At 47.1% G+C, this 23,292-nt stretch overlaps 1 protein-coding gene across 1 annotated transcript in view; it reads left to right on the plus strand.

The window, feature by feature from the left end:
* Nucleotides 1-21,143, plus strand: part of LOC142786645 (metabotropic glutamate receptor 5-like) — a 128,786-nt gene extending 107,643 nt beyond the window's left edge. The window contains exons 8-12 of the mRNA XM_075884277.1: nt 370-544; nt 6,330-6,456; nt 7,131-7,452; nt 12,357-12,989; nt 20,128-21,143. Coding sequence (XP_075740392.1) covers nt 370-544; nt 6,330-6,456; nt 7,131-7,452; nt 12,357-12,989; nt 20,128-21,103 — 2,233 coding nt within the window. The 3' untranslated portion in view covers nt 21,104-21,143. The remainder of the gene's footprint in view (nt 1-369; nt 545-6,329; nt 6,457-7,130; nt 7,453-12,356; nt 12,990-20,127) is intronic.
* The last annotated feature ends 2,149 nt before the right edge of the window (nt 21,144-23,292 follow it).

A 23,292-nucleotide genomic window follows, 5' to 3' on the forward strand; every position in this document is an offset into this window, starting at 1 on the left:
TTGCGCTTTGAGGCAGTCACCTAGGCCGGCGTGCTTGTGGGCCCACCCAGCGCAAAATCGCCGGACCTATTCAATGAAGTTTCCCCTCACTCACTCACTCACTCACTCACCCACTCACTGACTCGCTCAATCGAGGTGTGTTCTTACGAGTCATAAAAATCACGTAGTACTATAGGCCAATGCAAACAAACTTGATCTAGAACCTCTCCTTGTGTCTACATCACTGTCATTCATTGAACGAAATAGTAAGAGAGAAAGCTTGGAATCTTAGAAACTTTCGTGTGTTTGTGTCTTTTCGTCCGGTGAGTTTGTGCGCTGTACTGCCCATAATGTATCTGACTGATTCATGTTTCGTGTTCGATAATGCAGGTATGACCTAATGAACTACCAACAACTGGGTGAGCACCACTACGACTATGTACAGGTTGGTTCGTGGGTCAACGGCGAGCTCACAATGACCCGAGACGTGCAGTGGCACCGAGCACAACGCACGGCGCCGCCAATCTCCATTTGCTCGCTGCCCTGCGAAAAGGGAAAAGTCAAGGTACGCCACTGCATCGCAAAGCCTGATATCATATGATTCCATAGTAGCACACTAGAGAATATACGCTGGTAGCTGGCGCAAGTGTCTGTAAGTGCGTGACGGTGGGGGACAGAAGGGGCACCCCAGTCTGCTGCATACGTTTACTGAGCTATGGCCACGCGAGTTCTAAAGGCGAATGCATTTCTTAGTCGGGCTATGTCAAGCATCCGGCGGCGGTATCCGTGCGGCGGCCGCGCGCCAGCAGGAGTTATCTCTCCGCTCTCACTCCCTCTCCCATAGCAACAGCTGCGGGTGCGCGCGCTTATTCTCGCTCCTAGCAACCGGAGCATCTTCGGTGAGAGAGTGTAGGAGCGGGTGGGTGCAGTGCTTCACCACTCCTTCTCTCGCCGTTCGTTCTCTTTCCTCCCTGCACCTTACTCTCCCGTCCACTCTCGTCTGACTCAACCGTTCGTTGGCTAGGCGCCTCTTACGAAAATCCGAAAGTGTGAGCTCAAGGCGCCGCTGTGAAATGCCGGCACGCCAACGCAGAGCCGAGAACGCTGGCGTCCACTCTCCCGTCTGCTCGCTCCTCACTCTCGACCATTTGCTGGCTGGGCCCCTCCCAATGCGTTGGCAGAACTTGGTGAAGGCGGATGTCTGACGGCAACAGTGCCCTCTCTCGGCACAAGAAATGCATTCGTATTTCCTCACGATTCCTTTCGGAAAGGTGGGGTTTTTTTGGGGGGTATGAACGTGCGCTGTGAGTGACACCAACGCTAAGGGTAAGATCGCCTCCTGAGGATGTGTTTGACGTTGTTAAAACTGCACAGACACGTAAAAAGACGCGTTGAAGGAACTCATCGCGGATGCTGCAGTCATGACGCATTACTGCCCTTTACCAAAAATGCTGAGAGGACTATGGCAGATTTAAAAAAAGAACGTGTTTTTAAGTGTTGAAGGCATTTGACTACGGCGCAGTGGCATCTGAGCCAAGGCCGCACACTTTAAACCCTTGAAAACACCACTAGGCCTGCGTGGAACGTGCAGCACATTCACGGCGAAAGCTCAGTCTTTCAGTGTTTTCTGAACACTCTTTGGGTAGCTGCTACAAGCATGCTTGCTCGGTACCCTCAACACCATATATATTCATATTTTTTGTGTAGTAATGATGATCATGATGATGGTCCTGCGATCGTTGGCACCTACCCACTCTGGGTGGTCGACCATGAGTTGGGCAGATCATACATACTGTATTTAAGATTAATGTTTAGTACGAGGTAAAATAGTTTTGAGATAATTTTTCTAGTGAAGCGTTAAGTATGAATAATTGTAATCTTAAGTTGCACTATTTTGTTGATTCTCCCAGAGACTGAAGATATTTTGACTAGGAATGCTGAATAAAGAAATTGTTGGTAGTTGATACACCTAACAAATCTATTCGGGTTGCATAAAAGTTTTTCGACAGCTTTGAAAATATTCTTGTCCGAGTGTCCCAGTGCGAAGGCCTAGGATGATAATAGAACAACAAACGTAACCGGTAGACCACGTTGCCGCAATATAATTTTTATACTACGTTTTCTGTGTAAAAAAAAAAAAACGTCGGTAGTTCAACAAAAAGCGTTAGATAGTTTCGAGCTCGTTGCAATAGGAGCGAAAAATTGGAGATTGCCAAACCGGTTCTGTACATGTGAAAAATCTAGATTTTGAATTCTACAACGCATTCTGGTTATTACAACTTAAGCTCGTCTTGCTGCACACCATTTCCTGCTCCAAGAGAACTGTAGGTGCAGAAAGTCCGTTGATCAATCTATACTTGGAGTAAACACAGATAATGCATACTTTCTGAACCTTGCCGAGCAACGAACGCCGTAACAGGAAAGAGAGAGAGAACTCGACCTGTCAGAGAAGCTTTCGCCAGAGAGTCCGCACTTCATTGAGTACAATTACTTTGTGTCGCGGCACCCAAATTAGTCGCAGGTTTCGCAAATGATGAGGAACAAGTAATTGAAATATTCTTAGAATATCCGAATCAGTTGAAACAATGGCAATGAATCTGTAACTATAGTCACAGAAGTTATAGGTAAACGAAGTTAACGTTCTGCTAATATAATAACCAAGAACTCGGCCAAAGATATTTGGGTGTAATCAGGAAGCCTAACAGAAAACAACCAGTCTAGTTGTGTAGCATGGCACTCATGTTTGTTTGTTTGTTTCCCTGGACTTATGGCTCATACCCACTCAGGGGGATTGCCCAAGAAAGCGTAGTGCAGTTTTTCAGCGGTCATTTTAACTATGTGTAATGAATTTGTAACATAATATGACTAATATAAGGAAAACCACATAAAAAGGGAGGAAACGAAAAAAGATCAAAAAGTCAAGTTGAGAACTTTCGAGATTTATGTTGTGATTACCACTCAGCTGCGTTCACTTCACTTTGCCATTTAGAATTTTTCGGGGCGAGTAATAAATAATAATGATTTGATGAAGTTCACAAAGGTATACGTTTCGATGCCTGAATATAATCGCTAATGGCATTGAAAGCATCCCTGTGGCAATGTCCCAAATCTGAGGCACCAAAGCTTAGTGCAGTTTCTGCCGTCAATCTAACGCCTATTTTCAGAAATGGAATAACTAGTAACATTTTACGAAGGATAGTGTATCGGCGACAATACAAAAAATAATATTTTAGTGATTCCACTTCTCCGCAGAATGCGCAGAGGGGTGATACTGCCTGACCAGCTCACTGTTGATACAGGTTTAGGGGGGGGGGGGGACACGAACTTGACATCGAAATTTAGTAATTAAAACTTCAAGCTTTCTGGACTGGCTCCAGTGGGGTCGCTATGAAAACTTGAGGTGGTTATATTCTGTCCATGTAGTTAGTTTTTCTAATGTATCAGTGGAGATTGCGGATTTTCGATATCTTATTGCTGTAATATATTCAACATCAGGCAGTATGGATAAAAATGTGCCATCAAGTGTGGTTCGTGATAAGGAATTGGCCAATTAATTTATTCTCAATGTACAGTGTCCCGGAACCCATAGTAACCTCAGGAGTCTCAACTGTGGGGGTACTAATGTTTTGAATGTCCTTAGAATTCGAGAGTTCTGCGAAGCTGTCAGAGCTGCACAAACTGAAAGAGAATCCGTCATTATGACTGCGTTGTTTTGATTTGACAGAAGTTTTCGAAGAGCTAAAATAATCGCGACGAGCTCCACTTCAAAAACTGGAGTAAAATCAGACAGTCTCAATGAAAAGGACCAGTCAAGCGATTCAGAGGCAATGTCTATACCTGCCTTTTGATTATTTACTGAAGCATCTGTGGCTATTATATTTTTAGTTTCTGCATGCTACAAGTAATCTAATAATATGTTATTCAAAAGTTTGAGAGATTGTAACTTGGCGTTTTGGGGGAATATATCATCATACTCAATTATAACATGAAAATTCGAGTCATTACTCTCAATTACATTTCTAATGTTCTAATGTTCACATTTTTACTTTGTAGATTCTTTCGTAGAAACATTATCTGAGGTGTGTGAAACCGTGGCCAATGAGCAAGAAAGAAGGCGTCTGGGTTTGCGATAAAAGCATATTGAGATCTTTTTGCCGGTAAGCTATAAAATTTTAAAAATGATTGTACCGTCAAAATGCGAAATCGACGAAGTAGTGTAGACAGGCGCGCTTCCTGGTACAGTACGTTGATAGCCACAAATGTAGGGAGTCCCAGACACATTCGCAGGGCTTCTCGCTCCAAGACAACTAGAGGTTTTGTTTTATAAGCAGGGCCACCCGAGAATCACTATGCAATCCTTCGTCCTTCTTCTGAGAAGCGTGGTATCCGCTACACACTCGCAAGAAACCTTGTGCTATTTTTTCATGCCGTAGTTGACGACGATGAATTATAAGGCCTGAGGCGGATATGCACCACAGGTAATTAGTGATCAAGAACTAGCTTTTGTAATGGCTGGGAACATTGAACGCCCCACTCGTTATGCAATTCGCATTGTATGACGCCTGGTTGGTCCTTTGCTGTTTTAAAACGCTTTATTGCTCATATTAACGCGATTATTTTCCCGACATCAAGCCTGCCTAAAGCAAGCTTGCAAGGGAGTCCCAGGCACCTGCGTGGCTCAGTGATATAAAACTGAGCTGGCACGCATGGGACTCGGATTTGAATTCCACTGTGTCCCTTAAGTGTTTTTATATACTGGGTTTTTTCGTGCCATAGTGGTTACGGATAGAGTTACTGTATATGCTACCTTTAGGTAGCATATACAGTAAAGGTAGCATATACAGTAATATACAGCAAAGGTAGCATATGCAGTAACTTACAAGGTAGCATATACAGTAACTTACAAGGTAGCATATACAGTAATATACAGTAAAGGTAGCATATGTAGTAACTTACAAGGTAGAATATACAGTAATATACAGTAAAGGTGGCATATGCAGTAACTCTAGTTACGGACACCGGTGGCGGTGACTGCGGAAAACTACGGCGCCGCACGTGACCCGCGTTGCGATCTTATAACAGTCTTCGCTCTAAAGAATGATCACGGCGCAGCGGACAGTGTGCTCGGCATCTTTTGCCTTGGACCCATAGGTCGCGGGTTTGACTCCCGATGACGTTTTAATTTTCTTTTTTTTTTCATATCACATCACAGCTCCTAGTTGTAATTGCATAGGCTGCATTTACACACCCGACAGTTGCGCTTTCAACTGCTTGATGGGAATACCAAGAGACTCGAAATAAGTACAGTCGAAAAGCGCAAAAAGGTTTGTTGAAAACGCCGCTATACTTGACGTATAAAGTAGCATCGCAGAGATGGCATGCTTAACGCATAAATTCACAGCTTAATGAACGGAACATGCGAGTAGCGGCTTGAACAGCAGACTCTTGGACAGGAGCTTTTAACGGTCTTTTTCAAGGGCTTCGGAGAACAGGTCCTTTTGAAAAAAAAACGAACGCCACTTAGTCGGAGTACTTCCATCTGGTTCAGTTTTGCGTGTTTGTGTGTTTTTTTTCGTGGGGGGGGGGGCAATCTCGAGTCAAAAGTGCTTGTCCATGACCACTCTTGTGCGCCGGAATTCGCCATTAACAACCTCGTTAACCTAAGTCGCAAGCCGTACTTGAAAGATGGTGAACCAATGGCAGACCCACCCTGGCGTCCAGCAAGGCCGTCATTGCGAGACTGCTACTAATTGCACTTTCTGGCGTTTTCAAACAGCTCTTTCTTCAATTACGTTCGCGTGTCTTTTAAGTTTCACTAACGCAAAGCATCACATAAAATGGCATCTATTCTTCTTTAAAACCCCCTTTTAATATCTCTAAAGAAGCAGTATTCTTTATGGGAAGCACCTCTTTTTCCTTCTAAGATTCTTTAAAATTGTGAAGTGTATCCGACATAATGGTGCATATGCTTAGCTTGTTCAGAATGCGTTCGCGTACGCGCACACACACACACACACACACACACACACACACACACACACACACACACACACACACACACACACACACACACACAAACACACGCGCGCGCGCGCGCGCACGCACGCACATGCACGCACATGCACACACACACAGGCGGGCCCCCGGGGATGGCAAAAAGGGGGGCGTAGAGTCTGGCCCGTGCTTTGACGTATTGCTTTTAACGCCTAATATTCTGAAAGTGGAGGGTGCAGTGATGAACTTTCACCCCCGCCCTTTCCCGGGGAGGTATGTGCACGCTTATGCGCACATGCACACTCCAACTACTTCATCTTTCTGTAATTTTCACTTATATGGCTATATTCTTGCAGAGTATTCACTCGGAAACGATGAAGTGTTGCTGGAACTGCGTGGCCTGCAAAGAGAACCAGTACGTCAAGGACGAGTACACCTGCCTGGACTGCGAGAGGGGCTGGTGGCCTAATGAGAACCTCACGGGTGAGGCACTTTGCTTTTAACGCTCTATAAAAGAAATAGTAATTTCAATTTAAGGCAGCGAAACTTTGCACGCAAGGGCAAGTAATTACACCAAACTATACAAAGCACGAAGTGAGATTGTTCTGAGAATGTCGTGCATAAACGGCGCAGCGTTCGTTTAAAGGAACGGTGACACAAATATAAAACTCCATTGGCAGCATTCATTCGATTGCTTGGTATGCATGGCTTTTTTTTTAGTGAAGTATGAATGGGGTCTGCTGCGTAGATGTTGTTGTATTTCGTGCTCAACGGCGCGTTCCCGTCCACGAGACATCGACAGTATCTTGACGTGTCTGGCGAGTTCTTATAGGCCACGCCTCAGGCGCTGAGTGACGATGAGTGAACAGTCATGACTCTGACACATTTAGTGTTGTTATTGCGGTATTTTCATGTCGCCCATCTGGCGGGAGGTACAATTAAAGAGTTCACAAGAATCGACTTGCTCAGGATAGGGTAAACTGTAGATCATTGCCAGAGGCCCCCATCATATAGTGAATCGAAATATAGGCTGATAAACAGTCTAAATATAATGGCTATGATGATGATGATGATGGTTGCGTTTTGTATATCTGCGAAGACTCGTAATCTACTGTGAATAGTGCTCTTTCATTTAGAAACTACACACCTTTCTCCAGGTTGTGTTCGTATTCCCGAGGAATACATCCACTGGACTGACAGCCAGTCGTTGGCGGCCATGAGCATAGCCATCCTTGGCCTGATGGCCACGCTGGCTGCCATGATCATCTTCATCCGTCACAACGACACGCCCGTGGTGAAGAGCTCGACGCGCGAACTGTCCTACATCATACTGATCGGCATGTTCCTCTGCCATGGAACCACGTTCGCCCTGCTGGCCAAGCCCAGCGCACTCACATGCTTCATCACACGCGTGCTGCCCGGTCTCAGCTTCGCCATGATATACGCGGCGCTCGTCACCAAGACCAACCGGATCGCAAGGTACGTTGTCTTATAGATCAATGATGTTTGATACCTTGGTATTACATCCTTATAAGTTTAAACGCGCAAGTACTTAGTTGTTTTCGCGGTACATTAACGCAACGTTTACTACAGCCTGTGGTGATGATGACAGTATTTTAACGGAGGTTGAGTGCTGGCTGTGAAGACATCGTGGCTCAGGCTCGTGGTGGTCGCCCGGGAGGCGACGATTACGACTTCGCTTCGTCCTAGAGGCGAAGCGAAGGGACTGAAACGAGCGCAATGCAACATTCGAGAAAGGTGAGGTAGGCATACATATTAGCTGTCTAAGGCTGTTTTTGACCGTTAGCTAATAAAAATTGAAGCCGAAATGGACCTGCTAAAATGAGCAATGTTTCAGCTCGTGAAACGGGCAAAATCTGGGTTCTGAACTCAAGAGGTGCTACATCGGGTCGTCTAAAATTGCTGAATCATTGAGCCACCATGAGTACATCATTCGCACGCATGCGGTTCCCGAGAACAGTGCACTGGTGATCTGGCGAGTGGTGAGGATTCAAGGCTTCCCCGCTCTCGGCACTCGCATCGAGTGTTTGTGGACTGTATGAGTGGTATGAGTGCATTCCTTTGTGCAGATACGAGTACGCCTGAGTTGCCTGCTCTGAGACACACTGAACGAGCGTCGCCAGGCCTACACCCCTTGTCAAGGCCACTCGGTTACAGGCACTGCACCAGCTGCACTTCACCACGAGGCGCAGCGCAGTTCGTTGAGAAGTACTATAAAACACCTCACGCCAGAAACGTACTCGAGATGTATAATCGAAATGAACAGGACGCGCTCTACGCAACTGGTGAGCCCTGTTACACTCTCGGTACAAGACTCTCTGCAAAAAAGACGTCTTTCTAAGCTCCCCTGGCAAAGTGGGGGTGTTAGGTGCAGCCGACTTTCACCTATACGGCCACACATGGCCTGGTAGCAATCGCAATGACAAATCTGGGACACAAGGCCACCGACAGCGTGTAAGAACCCGCGGTCTCTCATTTCAGACGGACATGTTTATTTGCCGTCGGTGTTCTGGTGCTGAGCATGGGGTACAGAGCGCACTTAAATGTTTCAAGCCTCACAAACGCGTCCCTTGTTGCCATACGAAATCTCACGGCTCATGTAGTGTGCGCCAAAGGTGGCTTTGAGCTCTGTTTGTATTCTCTCGCTTGATAGTACTTGTTCTAGATCAAGGAGTGTACTGCTGACAACTTCGACGGTATGCTACTATTGGTAGGACGACCAGAAAGCGAAATCTCTAGTCACGTTGTATCAATCACTGAAACGTCACAGTCGAATAGGACGAGGCATTTCACCCACCGTGCGAAAGCTGTTATGCAATAATAAGGGCCTTTCGTGGCGCTGTAGTTGTCCACCGTTGCCGCCGCCGGTGTCGGTAACCTCTACTGCGAGAAACAATACGAAAAAAACGAATAAGAAAAATGCTCTTGGTGGAACGTGGCTCGACGATTGGTCCTCTCATTGGCCAATTAGCATTGCACCACAGATATATGCCGTTGGTTGAAGCTCCTTTGCGAGAAAACCGTATACAGGAGTCATGTTGGGAAGGAACCGTGTTAACAGATGCAATATGGAGGGTTGTAAAAGCGAAATAACGACCAGGTGTTACACGATGCTAATTCCGTAAACAGACGTCACTCAATACGAATTGCGTCACAAATGGGTCGTTGAATGCTTCCAACCCATTACAAAGGGCTCAGCCAAAATTTATCGTCATCAGTCTACGCATAAGCAAAGGGCACGTGATGCCTTTGACATGCGTCGAGGTTACCTCGTGTCTCACAGAATGACAAAGAATGTCGTTATGGGTGCCTACCAACTTCAGAAAATTTATGATTTATGGCGTAGCGGGCGCCTTGTAAGCATACTTGTATTTGTAACCCCAAGGAATTTTACAACAGGTTTTGGAAATTCAGCTCTTCCAACTTTCATTGTGACCACTCTGTGCGTTCTGCACAGGCCTGATGCCGCTGCTGCCGCTGGTATCCGTAGACGCTATTGTTCGTATTAATAAAAAGGAACGAAATAAAAAAAACACAGCATATCCACGGAGTGAATGATGATGAGTGGGGCGAAGCGGCCTTCAGCCTGTCCGTCCGTCCGTTCTTGCATCAGTCCGCCCGCGTGACCACCTATGCGTCCGTCCATGCATCCGTCTGTCTATCCGTGCGTCCGTCTGTCCGTCCGTCCGCGTGTACGTCTATCCATCTATTCATTTGTTTATGCATCCATCTATCCGTCCGTCCGTGCGTGTGTTCGTCCGTGCTAGTCTGTCTGGCCGTGCGTACGTCTGTGCTTCCATCTAGTAAACACTCCAAGTAGCGCCATCTCGCATCCCCTGAGGCACATACCCAATTTAGAGTGGGTTATGTGCCAAGCGTGTCACGCCGACGGACAGGGAACATTGCTCGACTCTAAAGAGCTTCGCCCCACAAAAAAGATATCCGTTATGAAAGAGAGAACACGAGAGTGTTTTATTCCGGTGTTCACCACCGCAACGCGTACCTGTCACAGATATGACGCCGTAAAATATAGACAGTTTCAAAGCTGTAAGCGTTGTACCCCAAAAAACTTCCCGTCACCACATTTAACAGCTCGTAATGTCGAAACATAATGCACGTTTTCAGGTTCCTTTCAAGGGATAGGAAAGTCTCCCTTTCGTTTCACACATAACAGGAACGTGCGTAATGTACAGAGGAATCTTTTGTGATTTTTATGTAGCTCAAAACAACATTTATTTGAATATATTGATACGCATATATTGATACGCATATATTGATACGAATATATTGATATTTTGACAGATAAGGGAAGGAAACTAAAAAAAACAGTGGCCTATCTTCTAAAGCTCTTGTTGTCCACCGATGCTATTATGGCACATCGGTGAACAAAACGGGATATCATCAAGGGCCTGTGTTTGTAAACACTGAAAGGGTCTTCCCAATAATCGTTGCCAAAGAAAAAAAACTAGAGAAGTAGTTGCACCACCAGGAGTCGAACCTACGACATCTTGTTGTGTAGCACGGTGCACCGATCGACCTGGCCACAGAAGTACGTTAGTCAGCGTCCTAACGGTGAGCTACTTGTATGCGCCATTTACCATTAGTGCTGCTCAGCGCTTGGTGGCTTCAGCGTGTTCTTGTTATTAGTAGCGAGATGGCGCGAAGGCAGCGGAGGGCGTGCTTTGAAGGTCGTCGCCCCGCGCCTTGCGACCTGCGCACGCTTCAACAGGGCGTGGACACTCGCGCGCACGCGCTTATATCATCACTGGGTTGGTTTGTGCATCTTTTACAGTCATCGCAAGTGTGCGCTAAAGCTACAGAGAACACGAAGGTCACTTCACTCGCTTCAGACGCCACATCGGCGAAAAGAGCGTGCTGCTCACATGTGACACTTCTTTGTTAACACTCCTCGTGTGTGTGTATACTGGTGGACTGGTTCCGGGCGCCCTTATTTGAGTGTGAGCAGAGCAATTTAAGGGTTCTGACGTGACAGTTGACTCGCGCTTGCCCAGTGTATGCTTTTTTCGGGCGTCCTTTCTACTTGAGGAGTGTGCTGCGAATTTCGAGCTCCTTGCCGTTTTTCACGTGACATTACACGTTACGTTCCTTCACTCCAGGGGCGAAACAATGCACAGTAAACGCTCAACTCCATCTGTGAATGCACGTTTCACTATCGTGTTATGCCGATTCTTATGACACAGGGATCAGTCGTGTTATTTTTTTCTGTTGTCGGGACTCCTCAGTTGGTGGTGCTCACTGCTCTGGCTTCCCACATGACCCACTAGGCCCCAGTTCAGCGTCTTTCGTTACATGTATTTTCCGCAATGCCAGTGAATCCCAGTAAATACTTCAGAGGATACAGCAAGCACTGATTTTTTTTTTTGATTGTGCGTGCATTCCGTGGCCGGATCCTATACGCTGCCGGTATGACTGCTTGACTACATTGCAGGAAATGTCATTTCATTGTGAATAGTAGGTGCTAGGGGCCCCTTATATTAGTTGTGTACAGAAAAAAGAGCGTCGTGCTGCTGCTTGTATTCTCTGAACAAAGGCAGATCTCCTCTAAGAGAAACCGCGTCCAGTTACATTCATGGATTAGCTTATCCACGTCATCATTACGGCGTAACCTTAAAGCTCAGACACTCAAAGACCTCCTTGCTATATTTTCGCCACGCGGGATTAGCGCCAACATGTTCTAATCATGTGTTTACAAAACCGTATTCCCCGCAACTTCATTATGTGTAGCTTGCAAGACAAAAGGTGACGTTGAACGCCGCATGTGGGAGTATATAGGAGGCCTTACATAACGGAAACTTTCATTTGAGAGGACGTGTCTTGACTGTTCCTGAATGATTCAGGGATCGCACCAAGGACTATGACTGGAAGGGATTGACGTACTCATTTAAAGACATTGCGTCTGAAGCGGGGGTGGGCGGTTCGGTGACGCCAGACGCGGGGCTTCGCGCCAAATGACCCACGTATTGCTGGCTCTCATACTGTGCCGACACGCATGTACGCAGCAGCACTCCACTTTTGAGCCATTTACAACTTACTTGAAATTTTCTACTCCACGACCGCTGCGACACTTCAGAAGATTTACACATGTGACTGTCATTGGTTCTGCAGGATACAGAAGAGATGAAATTTTATTGTGTTCTTGTTTTGTTCAAATAGGCGGGCACACGGAGACTTAGCGTACAGACCTGGGTGTACTAACGGAGGTTTGTTGACCTCAGAAAATGGTCGTTCCGCTTACCATCGAGTCACTATATTTGAAAGTTTTAGATGGAAACCCATTTGTTAATGCCACTGCCAATACTGAACTATGTAACTCCACCGTATTACCAATTCTGACCTCGCAGAATCCTGGCCGGCTCCAAGAAGAAGATCATCACCAAGAAGCCCCGCTTCATGAGCGCCACCGCCCAGGTGATCATCACGTGGCTGCTCATCTCCGTCGAGGGCGCCATCATCGGCGCCATGGTGGTGCTCGAGCCACCCGACTCCATGTTCGACTACCCGGCACTCGACCGCGTCAAGCTCATCTGCAACACCACCACGCTGGGCATAATCGCTCCGCTGGGCTTCGACTTCTTTCTCATCGCCATGTGCACGGTGTACGCCGTGAAGACGCGCAACGTGCCGGAGAACTTCAACGAGGCCAAGTTCATTGGCTTCACAATGTACACGACTCTAGTGATATGGGCCGCGTTCGTGCCCATCTACTTCGGCAGCAAGCACAAGGTCATCACGCTCTGCCTCTGCATCAGCTTCTCGGCCGAGGTCGCCCTGGTGCTGCTTTTCATGCCCCGCGTCTACATCATCCTCTTCCGGCCGGACAAGAACAACCGCAGCGCTTTCACCACGGCTAAAGACGTGCGATGCCACATTGGCTACATGAACTCGAACATGGCCACGGCCACTGCCTCGGGTGCCTCGGCCGTTTCCAGGAACTCGTCGCACTCCACGTCAGAGTTCTCCATGGAATCACCGAGGTGAGGGAAAATATTTTGACTTATCTGATTTTGTGTAATCGGTCAAAAGGTTTCGTACAACCAGTTAATTTATATTTATTTGCCAGAACTGCATACACAATATTTTGGATAAACTTACTGGCAGGCTCGCCGCCAGGAATGTTCTTCGGGGGGTAAGGGCGCATTTTTTAAAGGCCTCAAAACACCTCTTTTCATTTATTCTCAGGAAAACACCCCCCATCATACAAACTTCGGAAGGGGGGGGGGGGGGGGTAGGGCACCTTTTTTGGCTACGAGCACGCTTCTAGGCGTAAGGCCGCAAAGTAGAATGCTGACGGGGCCCATGGTACTATTTGCATGACAACGTGTGAGAACGTGTCAAAGTTTACTAGTCATATGAAATCGCTAATCGGTAAAAATGTGTCATACGTATGCATCAGGGTGTTTTTAACATACTTAGCTATGTGTTTACCATTACCACAAACTCAGCTATATGATTGGACGTACGCTGGAGAAAATGCTGTTGGCTTTGAGGTGTCTGGAACAATTGTTTAACATAGAAATTATATTATAGGTTGAGTCTTACCATTGTAATTGCGGTAATTTGTGGTTTTTTCGTCATTTGTACTCATGCCATGCGTCTTAGCTGGTATTACTAATTTTCTTGTATTTCTCACTTGTGGTTTTGCGTATTACAAGGGAATTAATAGTGCTTTTTTCTATTTATATGTATATGGCTTCATTGCTATGATCTACGGTGAGAATGGCAGCATTGCTAAATAAGTAACACGCGTATGGTCTCAGTGACAAGAATTTCGTTGAAATTTGTGCTGTATATTTACGGAACTTGGACACCAATGTACCGCGAGAAGCAGTGAATGAATGGCGAACTAATAATGCGAGATCGTTTGCTGTACTGCGATGCGCTATTAGGTTAGCGTATGCAGTTTCCATGCAGCCTTAGAACCTAAACACACCAGGATAAACAAGAAAAAAAAATCGGCGCCCAAGCACTCTAAACAGATGGAGCTAAACCAGTGCAGCTGAAACGTGTGACCATGGTGTTTATCAAGAGCTGGGATCTGTCAGTTTCTCTCCAGCTGTGAATTTCAATTTCTCTATCACGACATTTAGGCAGTGCGTGCTTCGAACATTTTGTTTCGTGACACTAGCCAAGTTTTTAATAAAAACACCCAAGTAATCTTATAGTTCGAGATCTATGCTGGACTGGGAGCGTCCATATCTATATTTGCCAACAAAATGGGAAAATAAACAATGGCACAAAAATGAAAACCCTTACATATAGTGTATGTTAACATTGCTTTTGCAATATTGTGTCTGCACAGTCACGAACCACCATATTTTTTTTACCTCTTAGCCACATTGTAGCATATTTGAAGCAACGCAGTTATACGAAAATAATCATTATAAATAAAACACCGGTGTTCTGAAGAAACGTTGGTACCGAGGAGGTGATGGTAGGATTCTGCCCGCAGCTTGGCAACGACACCTGATACACATGCAGGAGCTCACAGCGTTGCTTTTTGACCCAAAGTTTGTTCAGGCGACTGTGGCGTGGCTGTGTAAGGCTCTCTTCATAAGCCGCATTGCGCGGTCCCGTATGTATGCATGCCTATACACATCACCTGCAGTGGAGAACGCGGAATGAGGTTTTAAACACGAGCATCACAAACACACAAACACACACACACAAACACACACACACACACACACACACACACACACACGCACGCACGCACACACACACACGCATGCATGCACGCACACTCAGAAGAGAAGCCAAGCAGCCGAGCCAACAACAAATCCTCTTTTTATGCGGCACCGGTGGAAAAGCTGCCGTCATCGCCGCAGCGTAGTTGCCTGTCGCGGACAACATCATTATTATTATTATATCTTGTTGTTCTCTATTTGCCTGAACGACGTCACCCGCAGCTGTCACCGCGACGCTGCTGCAGTACGCATGCCTGCCTCGTATTTGGGCTTTGGTGCTTGGCTTTTCAAAGCCAGTCACGCATGCAACCACCTGCATAAGGAAGGGAGCATGTGAATCCCTCCTCCCCATCCTTATCGCCTACGTGTACTGCCTTCTTTTCAAATAGAAAAAAAGTTCACCCGATTTTCTACCTTCTGCTTCATCGAACTCCTCGTTTCAATCCTTTTGCCAGGATGTGTTTTGATACAGCAGTAATGCAAAAGAATTCGGAATGGTAGTTTACAAGAAAGCTAAAAAATGAAAAAAAGCAAGAGAAACTCAGAGATGGCAGGAAGATTGTGTAATACAGGGCCATGGTGGAGTTTTGTCGGGTGACGGCTTCGTGGTCGTAAATGTTTGTTCTTGTCGGCTAACAAGAGATATCTACGAACGTGTATGGTGCTTGTCAGCATGAGAATAGTCTTCTGATAAAAATAATATCAAGTAGGAACAGACGAGATAGCATTACATCAAGTCAACAGAGCGTAGCGCTAGTCCACCCGCTTCGATATTTTCGCTATTATACAAACAGGGATGCGTGTACTTAAAACAGGGTTTTATGGCCCAGCCGGCACACCTGGCTATTATGCACCGAGTCGTTCATATAAAAGAATCTAAGATAAAAACGTGAAAGGGTAAACAAAGCATGAGCGTCGGGTTTACTTTTTCTCCTTTACGGACAAAACCGTAAACACTGCCATCTTCTGAAGGTCGCGAGATGTAATCCTAGGCGCAGCGGACGCATTTTATATAGGTGTAGGCGATATTGCTTGACGCCCCTGCGCCTAGATTTGGCCGCAGGTTAAAGAATCCCAGGTAGTCGGAACTTCCGGAGCCCTCCACTGCATCGTTTCTGATAAGCATATCGCGGTTTTGGGACGTTAAACCCCGGATATTATTGTCAGTTAGTGCTCATCCTTTGTATACTTGGGCACCCTTCTCCTGCGCCCTTCTTTGTGTTCGAGCCCCGTCGCGGTGGTCTAGTGGCTAAGGTACTCGGCTGCTGACCCGCAGGGCGCGGGTTCGAATCCCGGCTGCGGCGGCTGCATTTCCGATGGAGGCGGAAATGTTGTAGGCCCGTGTGCTCAGATTTGGGTGCACGTTAAAGAACCCCAGGTGGTCTAAATTTCCGGAGCCCTCCACTACGGCGTCTCTCATAATCATATAGTGGTTTTGGGACGTTAAACCCCACATATCAATCAATCAATCTTTGTGTTCGAGGATTAAGTGTCGGGCTGTGACAGCTCTTCGTGCTCGTCCTGTGCATGTTCTTTTCGTGGGACCTTTCTCCTTGGGGAGCGAGCCGCAGCTTTCAATCTCAAAACATCCAATCCTTTATCCATGTGGTCAAACAATGGAAAATAAAAGCTCAACAACCTCTGTAAATAACATTCCGATTATCGTGTTTTTTTTCTTTACTTAGTGGAACAAACATCCAGTGACAATCTTTTCTCTTTTCCAACAATACCCGGTCGGGAACTTACATCGGGTTGGACCAAGAAGGTTTAAAAAAAAATGCTGGAGTGTAAATTCTTGCCTACGAGTGAAGCCGTGCCAACCGTAAGATGGCGCCTGCGGCAGTCATCTTACTAGGGGCATGATAAGCTGTTGGCGTTCGGCGATTAAGAAAGAGCGTTTTCCTCGCATGCCCAGCGAGTATAACGTGGCTACCTTTTCGGATCAGAAAGGGCTCAAACTGCGTCCTTGTGTTACTATTTTTTTTTTGGGAGCGAAGCTCCTTATAGCGGCACCCGTTCGTCCCTTGTAGTCGTAGTAGTAGTCGTAGTGTGTAACAAGTCTTACATTTTGACCTTGAAGGTGGTGCCGGTGAGAGATTTCTTCTGTGCGTTGTTAAACAATAAAAAATTCGCAGCGTGCGTGTTAACTAAAAGCCGAATTCTCCTGTCTCTCATTCACCCTTAGCAGCCATTGACATGTACATTGAGTATCATCTGACATGAAAGGGTTGCTCTCGCTGGGCGTAACCTCCTTGGTTTTAGAAAGGTTTAGCGAGCGTTGGGTCGCAGTGCCATGAATACAGTGAAGTAGTATATACCATGAACTCGAGGTGGTTAAATGTGGGAAGTGGACCCGAAGCGCATGCCGTAAGAAAGTGTGCGTGTGCCACCTCTCGTTCAGTCCTTGTAATGTCCGCTGGATGACGGTGCTTCTATATGAGGAATATGTGATGAAAAGATGCTAGAAGGTGGTACTTGGAGTGTTGAATTGGTGGACGAACGGACACACACACACACATGGGCGGACTCATGGATGGCTGCATGGACGGATGCAGGAGCAGATGCATGGTCGAAAGCAGGGACGGACGCACAGATGAACGTGCGGGCGCACGAACAGATGCACGCGCGCATGGGTGGATGGATGCACGGGCGGCCAGACAGACGCACGCATGGATGGACGGAAGCAAGAACAAATGGACGGACGGATGCTTCGCCCCACTATCCATCATTCAATCCGTGGATATGTTGCCATTTTTTTGGTTCTCCGATCGTAAGCGCAGAAGATGGGGTCACCTTGATTAAAGAAGTGTCGAAGATAAAAATATTGAATGAAGCGGGCCTGTTGTAAGACGAACTTGAACTTCAGCATGAAAGAGGCTGTCCAAACAATTGTACGATTGACGTAGCCAGTAGCGGTGGTCCAGTAATTGAATCTGCATTTAAAATGACTGAAAAATCGTCCACGTATCTGAAGACCGTTACTGCGCCTAGTTCGGCTTCGCCAAGTAAGCTCTTAAGAAGAATGTCAAACTTGGTGTGGTGTGGTACAGCCTGGTATCATGGTCTGGACTGGGTTTAGACTGTTGGCCACGACTACCGCCAATTTTCTTCGGATTCGCAAGCGTCTAGACCTGCCGAAGAAATTGCGACGAAACGTCGTCGATAAGATATGCATGCGTGTTCGGCGGCCTTGTGTTCTTTGTGTTTTCTGCGCGTTTTCTGTGTATTTTTTGCGCTGTAGTGTACCAGAAATTTGTTCCCTGGGCACGAAATTCTTGGCCACTGCATCCAGCGCTTTATCGGCGACGTTGCTTCTCGAGAGAACGATAAATTGAGTACTCCCCTAGGAAGCTGTCCAGTTCTAAATATTCGTCTGCTTTGTTTTTGTGCAGACAAAATAATAAACAAATAACAGCAATAATGTCGCACATCTAGTTGTAGTCGACGCATACGAATAGCGAGGTTTTTGGTTAGCGTTCCAGCGATGCTAATGCAATTGCATTGTGCATTACTCTGGAGTTGAACAGGCTTGGTTAGAGTGATTCATAAGAAAAACGCAAAGCAACGCGGAAGACATATGTCGGACATGAAACAAAGCGCAAAACAAAATAAAAAATGGAGTGAAGTTTCTGTGAGGCCTTCAGGGTATTCTGCGTAACGGCACGTCACGTATGCGTTGCAATGCACGGATTAGTGAATAATAAAAATTGCAGTAAGAACATCGAAATTAGATAATTGCAATCAGTGTGGACAAAATCGTTTTTCATCTCTACTAAAATATTTTGCACCGGAATACATGTTGTACTTGCGCAGTTCTAGACTAGAGTAAGCAAAGCTTTGTGTCATATAGCATTTGTCGCCGTGTCACATGAGTCATTCGCTCTACTCTTGGGTATCCATGTCAAGTTCTGAAAACCGCGCAAAGTACCTGACCAACGCTAACCCTGCGTACATTATTCTAAAACTGTCTATTCCCGATATAAGTTTGAACGACTCGCGGATGTCTGAACAAGTTATGCATCAAATCGAAACCATAGAACATTGATAATCAATAAGAAGAATAAGCCCGCCGAATTTCACATACTACCAACCCCTATGCTTTCTGGTAGCTTAGGGCTCCAGATCGTCAGGGAAGTCGAAACAAGCACCGCATTGTTGTCATCGTACTACGTAATCTACTTCGACGCTGAGCAACTCCACCCTCGTTCCACTTCTTCACTCCGGTGATAGTGGTATCTGTAGCTCTGCTATATATAAACGAGTTCTATACATTTTCGTTTGCTGCTATTCGTAGTTATATTTACACTGTATTCGGCTGGCAGCGCGCGCCAGTTGCAGCTTCACAGCTGCAAACTTGGAGCCTCTGCTACATGCCTCCTCCTCTGTTCGTGCCCGAGGACACGGTCGTCCCTCCTCATGTATCACCCTCTCCTCTTCTCCATTGTCCCTCGCAGTCCATGTTCAGTAGCTTGCTGCGTGCCATCGATCTATGCCGAAGCCAAATGGTTGTTTGCGGAAGAACCGGATTAGCGTGGCCCGTGTTCTTCTTCCGCGTGTTCTTGTCTACCGCGTTTTGTAGCAGGAAAATGTGTGCATAATTAACGGTCGCGCAGCGCGTCCAATCACTGGAAACTGCGCCGCCTTGCGGCGTGGCTGCGTGCATCTGTTTGTGTGCGTGAGTGTGGGAGGGGGACGGTAGTCTGAGGCTAAACTACAACACGCTTAAGGACAACAGCGTTGCGTCCCTTCTTGACATCATGTGCAATACACTGTTAGAATGAATTGTTGTAAGCAGGAAAAGAGCAAAACTTGCGATCTTGGGGCCTGCTGCGTAAACTTCACGTCTAATGAACTATCCTGGCTTAGACATGATAACATGGCCTCGTTTTAAGCACAATCAAAGAAAAAGAAAACAGATGAAACGCACTTTCGTTTGTTAGTTCTACCTTACTCTAAAACTACCGCTACTCCCTTAATCAGACCCTAGTCCGCTTGGTGGTCGCAAGTAGCGCAGCGCAGCAGCAGTACTTTCTACAAATGAATTTATTAGATTGGGTAGACTCTTATGGCGTCTCCCAAAACACAGGTCATTGCGCCGTGGGTGACATCCATGTGATGACCGAGAGACCGAGCCCTTCAGCCATTTCGAAGGATTGGTGGGCAGACCAGAGTTGTTGATATCACCAGCATGCTTTGATTGATTGATGTGCGGAGTTTAACGTTCCAAAACCACCATATGACTATGAGAGATGCCGTAGTCAAGGGCTCCACAAATTTCGACCGCCTGTGGCTACTTGCATGCTTTCGGTGAAGTGTAGTTTTCAGTATTGAATGTAATTGTTGAAACACAAATATAGCCTCCCTTTCGCAAACGAAATTCAATACTGAAAGGCGTTTTCTGACCTGACCTTTCATGTGTTTGATGCAGAAACCACACCGCAGAGACAGTCATCAAACCGCCGCCGACACGAACCAAGAGCCTCAACTTGCTGGAGCGTTTCCGGGCCAGCAAGCAGGACCGCATCGCAGCCAGCGTAGCCCAGCACATCCGGGCCGTGCGAGCCGCCGAGGCGCTGGACCGGCGTACGCACCTGCGGCACTCAGTCGAGCCGCTGTTCGGCACCACAACCAAGGTTCCCGCGCTGCGCACCTCCTCCGACTCGCCTCCCGGCGCCCACGAGCGCCGTAGGCTGGTGCAGCAGCAGATCGCGTACGGCGCCGCGTCGGCCTCGAAGCGCGAGGTCTCCTGCCAGACGACGGACGACCTGGTCGAAATGTGGATGCCCTGCCTTCGCAGGCGCATCGCGCGCTCCGAGACGCTCATGTCGACCTTGTCGCCCGACGACGAAGACGACGTGGCGCCCGGTCTCCGACACCGGAAGCTATGCCGTCACGTGCCCTCCGTTAGCGACGACGAGGTTCTGGACGTCGTGTTCCGCGGCGGTAGCTCGCAGCAGCATCACCACCACCTACCGGGCGGCTCGGTGCGGTACGGTCGCAGCGTTTCCAGCAGCGGTGGTGCTTCAGCGGCCTTCAAGAGCGACGAGTCCCTGCTGGAAGGCGCTTCCTCGATCGTTGAGGAGAGCGCCAGCAGCGGCAGTGAGGACGCCGCCGTCTACAAGAACATTATCATCAGTCTCGGAAGCCCCGACGCGGTGCGAGTGCGTCAGACTCCAGCATCTCCGGTGATAACGCCCCGTCGCGGCAGTAGCGGTGCCAGAAGCATAAATAGCGGCGAAGACGCCATGGCCGCTGCGTCGACGTCTTCGTCCCCGTGGGCCGAAGTGTCGGCCCAACTACTGCTCAGGTCGTACAATGGCAATGCTCAAGGGACCGGCCAACAGCCCACGTACTGGGCCGGCCCATCGTCAGGATGCTCAGGCCAAGAACGCTTCGGCAAGTGAATGGTTTGGCTTTCTCTTCGATGCCCCTTACTGCTGTGGCTGGAACAGTCGCCATTTCAAGGTACCGTCGAGTGGTTTGCAGAATAGGGGTTTGTTTGTTTTCTACTTCTGTGAACGTGTCTCCCCCGGCGCTTCCTGATATTCCGGTGAAACCTTTCTATCTATCGAGGCCAACGTTCTCAAATCCGAGACCTGTCCCCTCTCCACCTTCCCACAATGTCTGCCGTTTTCAGACGAGCACCGCTCGGCAAACGTGTGAATTTCTAGGGCAACGGATGACGGGTGGCTCTGCTACCGCTGTCCTTGTTGGTGTTATTTTGTGTGTTATGCGCGTTTTGTGGTAGCAGCGTGTGCGTTTCAAATGAAACGCCCGCGAATCGTGCCGCTCAAGAGTGTCATCACTTATTTACTTCGGCTCCCAAAGCCTGTCTTCCCGTGTCGTGGGAGAGCACATGCGACATCCGAGAACCTATCTCCCACGCGATTATGAATGTGACCTCTGGCAGCCTCTACCCCACAGCCTATCGTGGTCGACCGTGTGTTCCTGTTTCAATAGGCAAGTGAAAGACGGCCCGTTTCATTGCCGGGTGCACGTGGGAAAACCCTTTCCGTGCGTGTTACGAAATGTCTACACCGTTTTCCTTTCTGTTGACTGAACATCGTCGCTGCCTGAGATGATGCCCACTGTCCGTAGTCAACCTGTGTTATCACGTAGTCTATAGTATGCGGAGTACTAATAACCCCGATACAAAACCTACCATGCACAGACGAGCTGTGAAACTCGAGCAGTTTTCACTATTTTTCAGCGCGCTCCTTGTAACCACAGTGATGTTCGCTTTTTCCAAAGTCGACAAAGTCGACGCGAGGTCACAGTTTTTTTTTACTCATCGCCATAATTGTATTACTTTATTACACAACACATTCCCTGCTTCGTGTGTTGCGTAAGCGAAGAAACGATGCACATTATTCATTTTTATTGCTGCCAATACGAACGACACCGGCGAGAAAGCAGCTTTTCACTCATTAAAACATTCCCAACGTCGTTTCGGATTGAACTGTTTTGAAGGAAGGCGATAGGCAGATATGTACCTTCATTTTGTTCGGTGCTCTCTTTTTTGTGTTTCTCGCAGCTAGGCTTTCATCCATCGTTATTATTTATTGTGAATGAGTCAGTAGGCACCATTTATTTCCGCGTTCAAAAATCAGAATAACTCGCTATGGAACCAATTAGCCCTAGACATGAATGCCGTTCCTTTTTAAATCATGAGTTTATATTGGACGCTGGCATTTGCGTATGTCTTCTGACTATGGTGCTGAATAAAGTAGTCAACATTGAGGTTCATAAAGAATCTGCGGCTAGTATGTAGAGCAGACGTGAAGTATATTTATAAAATTTTGCTTTACCAGATTGCAAAATAATATATTTATATGGTGCATTACACGTGGGAATTGAGGTGACTTTTTAAACGTGTGTTCCAAAGCTCTTGTGGATTGACTAGTTAAACTTTAACTGAAAGTTTGATTGGCAAGGGCGAACACAATACACCCCCTGCCCCTCCCCCACACACACACACAGAGAAACGCGGACAAACGAACTGATGTCACGAAACTACCAACCCATATCTTTAACAGCTTAACAGTGCGCATTCGAAATGGCGTCTGCTCTCCGTAGCTCGATGTTCCATTATCTCTATCCTTTCGATGTTCAATACACACGTGCTGTTTATCTCTGTCATTGCTATGTGTGTGTGTTGGCACTTGTAAATACGCAAATCGAAGCAAGCTTCTTTTACCACATTCTTCTTTTCGTGTTACCGTGCTCTCGAATACATGTTTATTCTTTCTGTGCTTATACTGTCCGGAGTATTTAAAAAACCTCTACGCCCTTGTCGCCATTAGCAGCGACTGGAGTGGTGCTCAAGAAGTTGTTAATACCAAGCGGTGATGCGGAAACGTTTGCCACTGGCGAAGAATATACCTTCAGTAGAGCTAGTCGTTTTCATGTTCCTTTCCCTGTGTCGTTGATCCAACGAATAGAAGTGGACGTTTGTGCGTTTTCACTTTTTTTTTCAGGAACCAGCGAATTGAGATCAATGGTTGTATACTGTGAGGGCTGAAGCGAAGTGTTGCTTTCCGGGGCTTGTCCCTCAGTAACTTTATGGGTTTGTTGTTTAAACCACCAATACTAG

This window comes from Rhipicephalus microplus, unplaced genomic scaffold (assembly GCF_043290135.1).
Source record: "Rhipicephalus microplus isolate Deutch F79 unplaced genomic scaffold, USDA_Rmic scaffold_27, whole genome shotgun sequence".
NCBI lineage: Eukaryota > Metazoa > Arthropoda > Arachnida > Ixodida > Ixodidae > Rhipicephalus > Rhipicephalus microplus.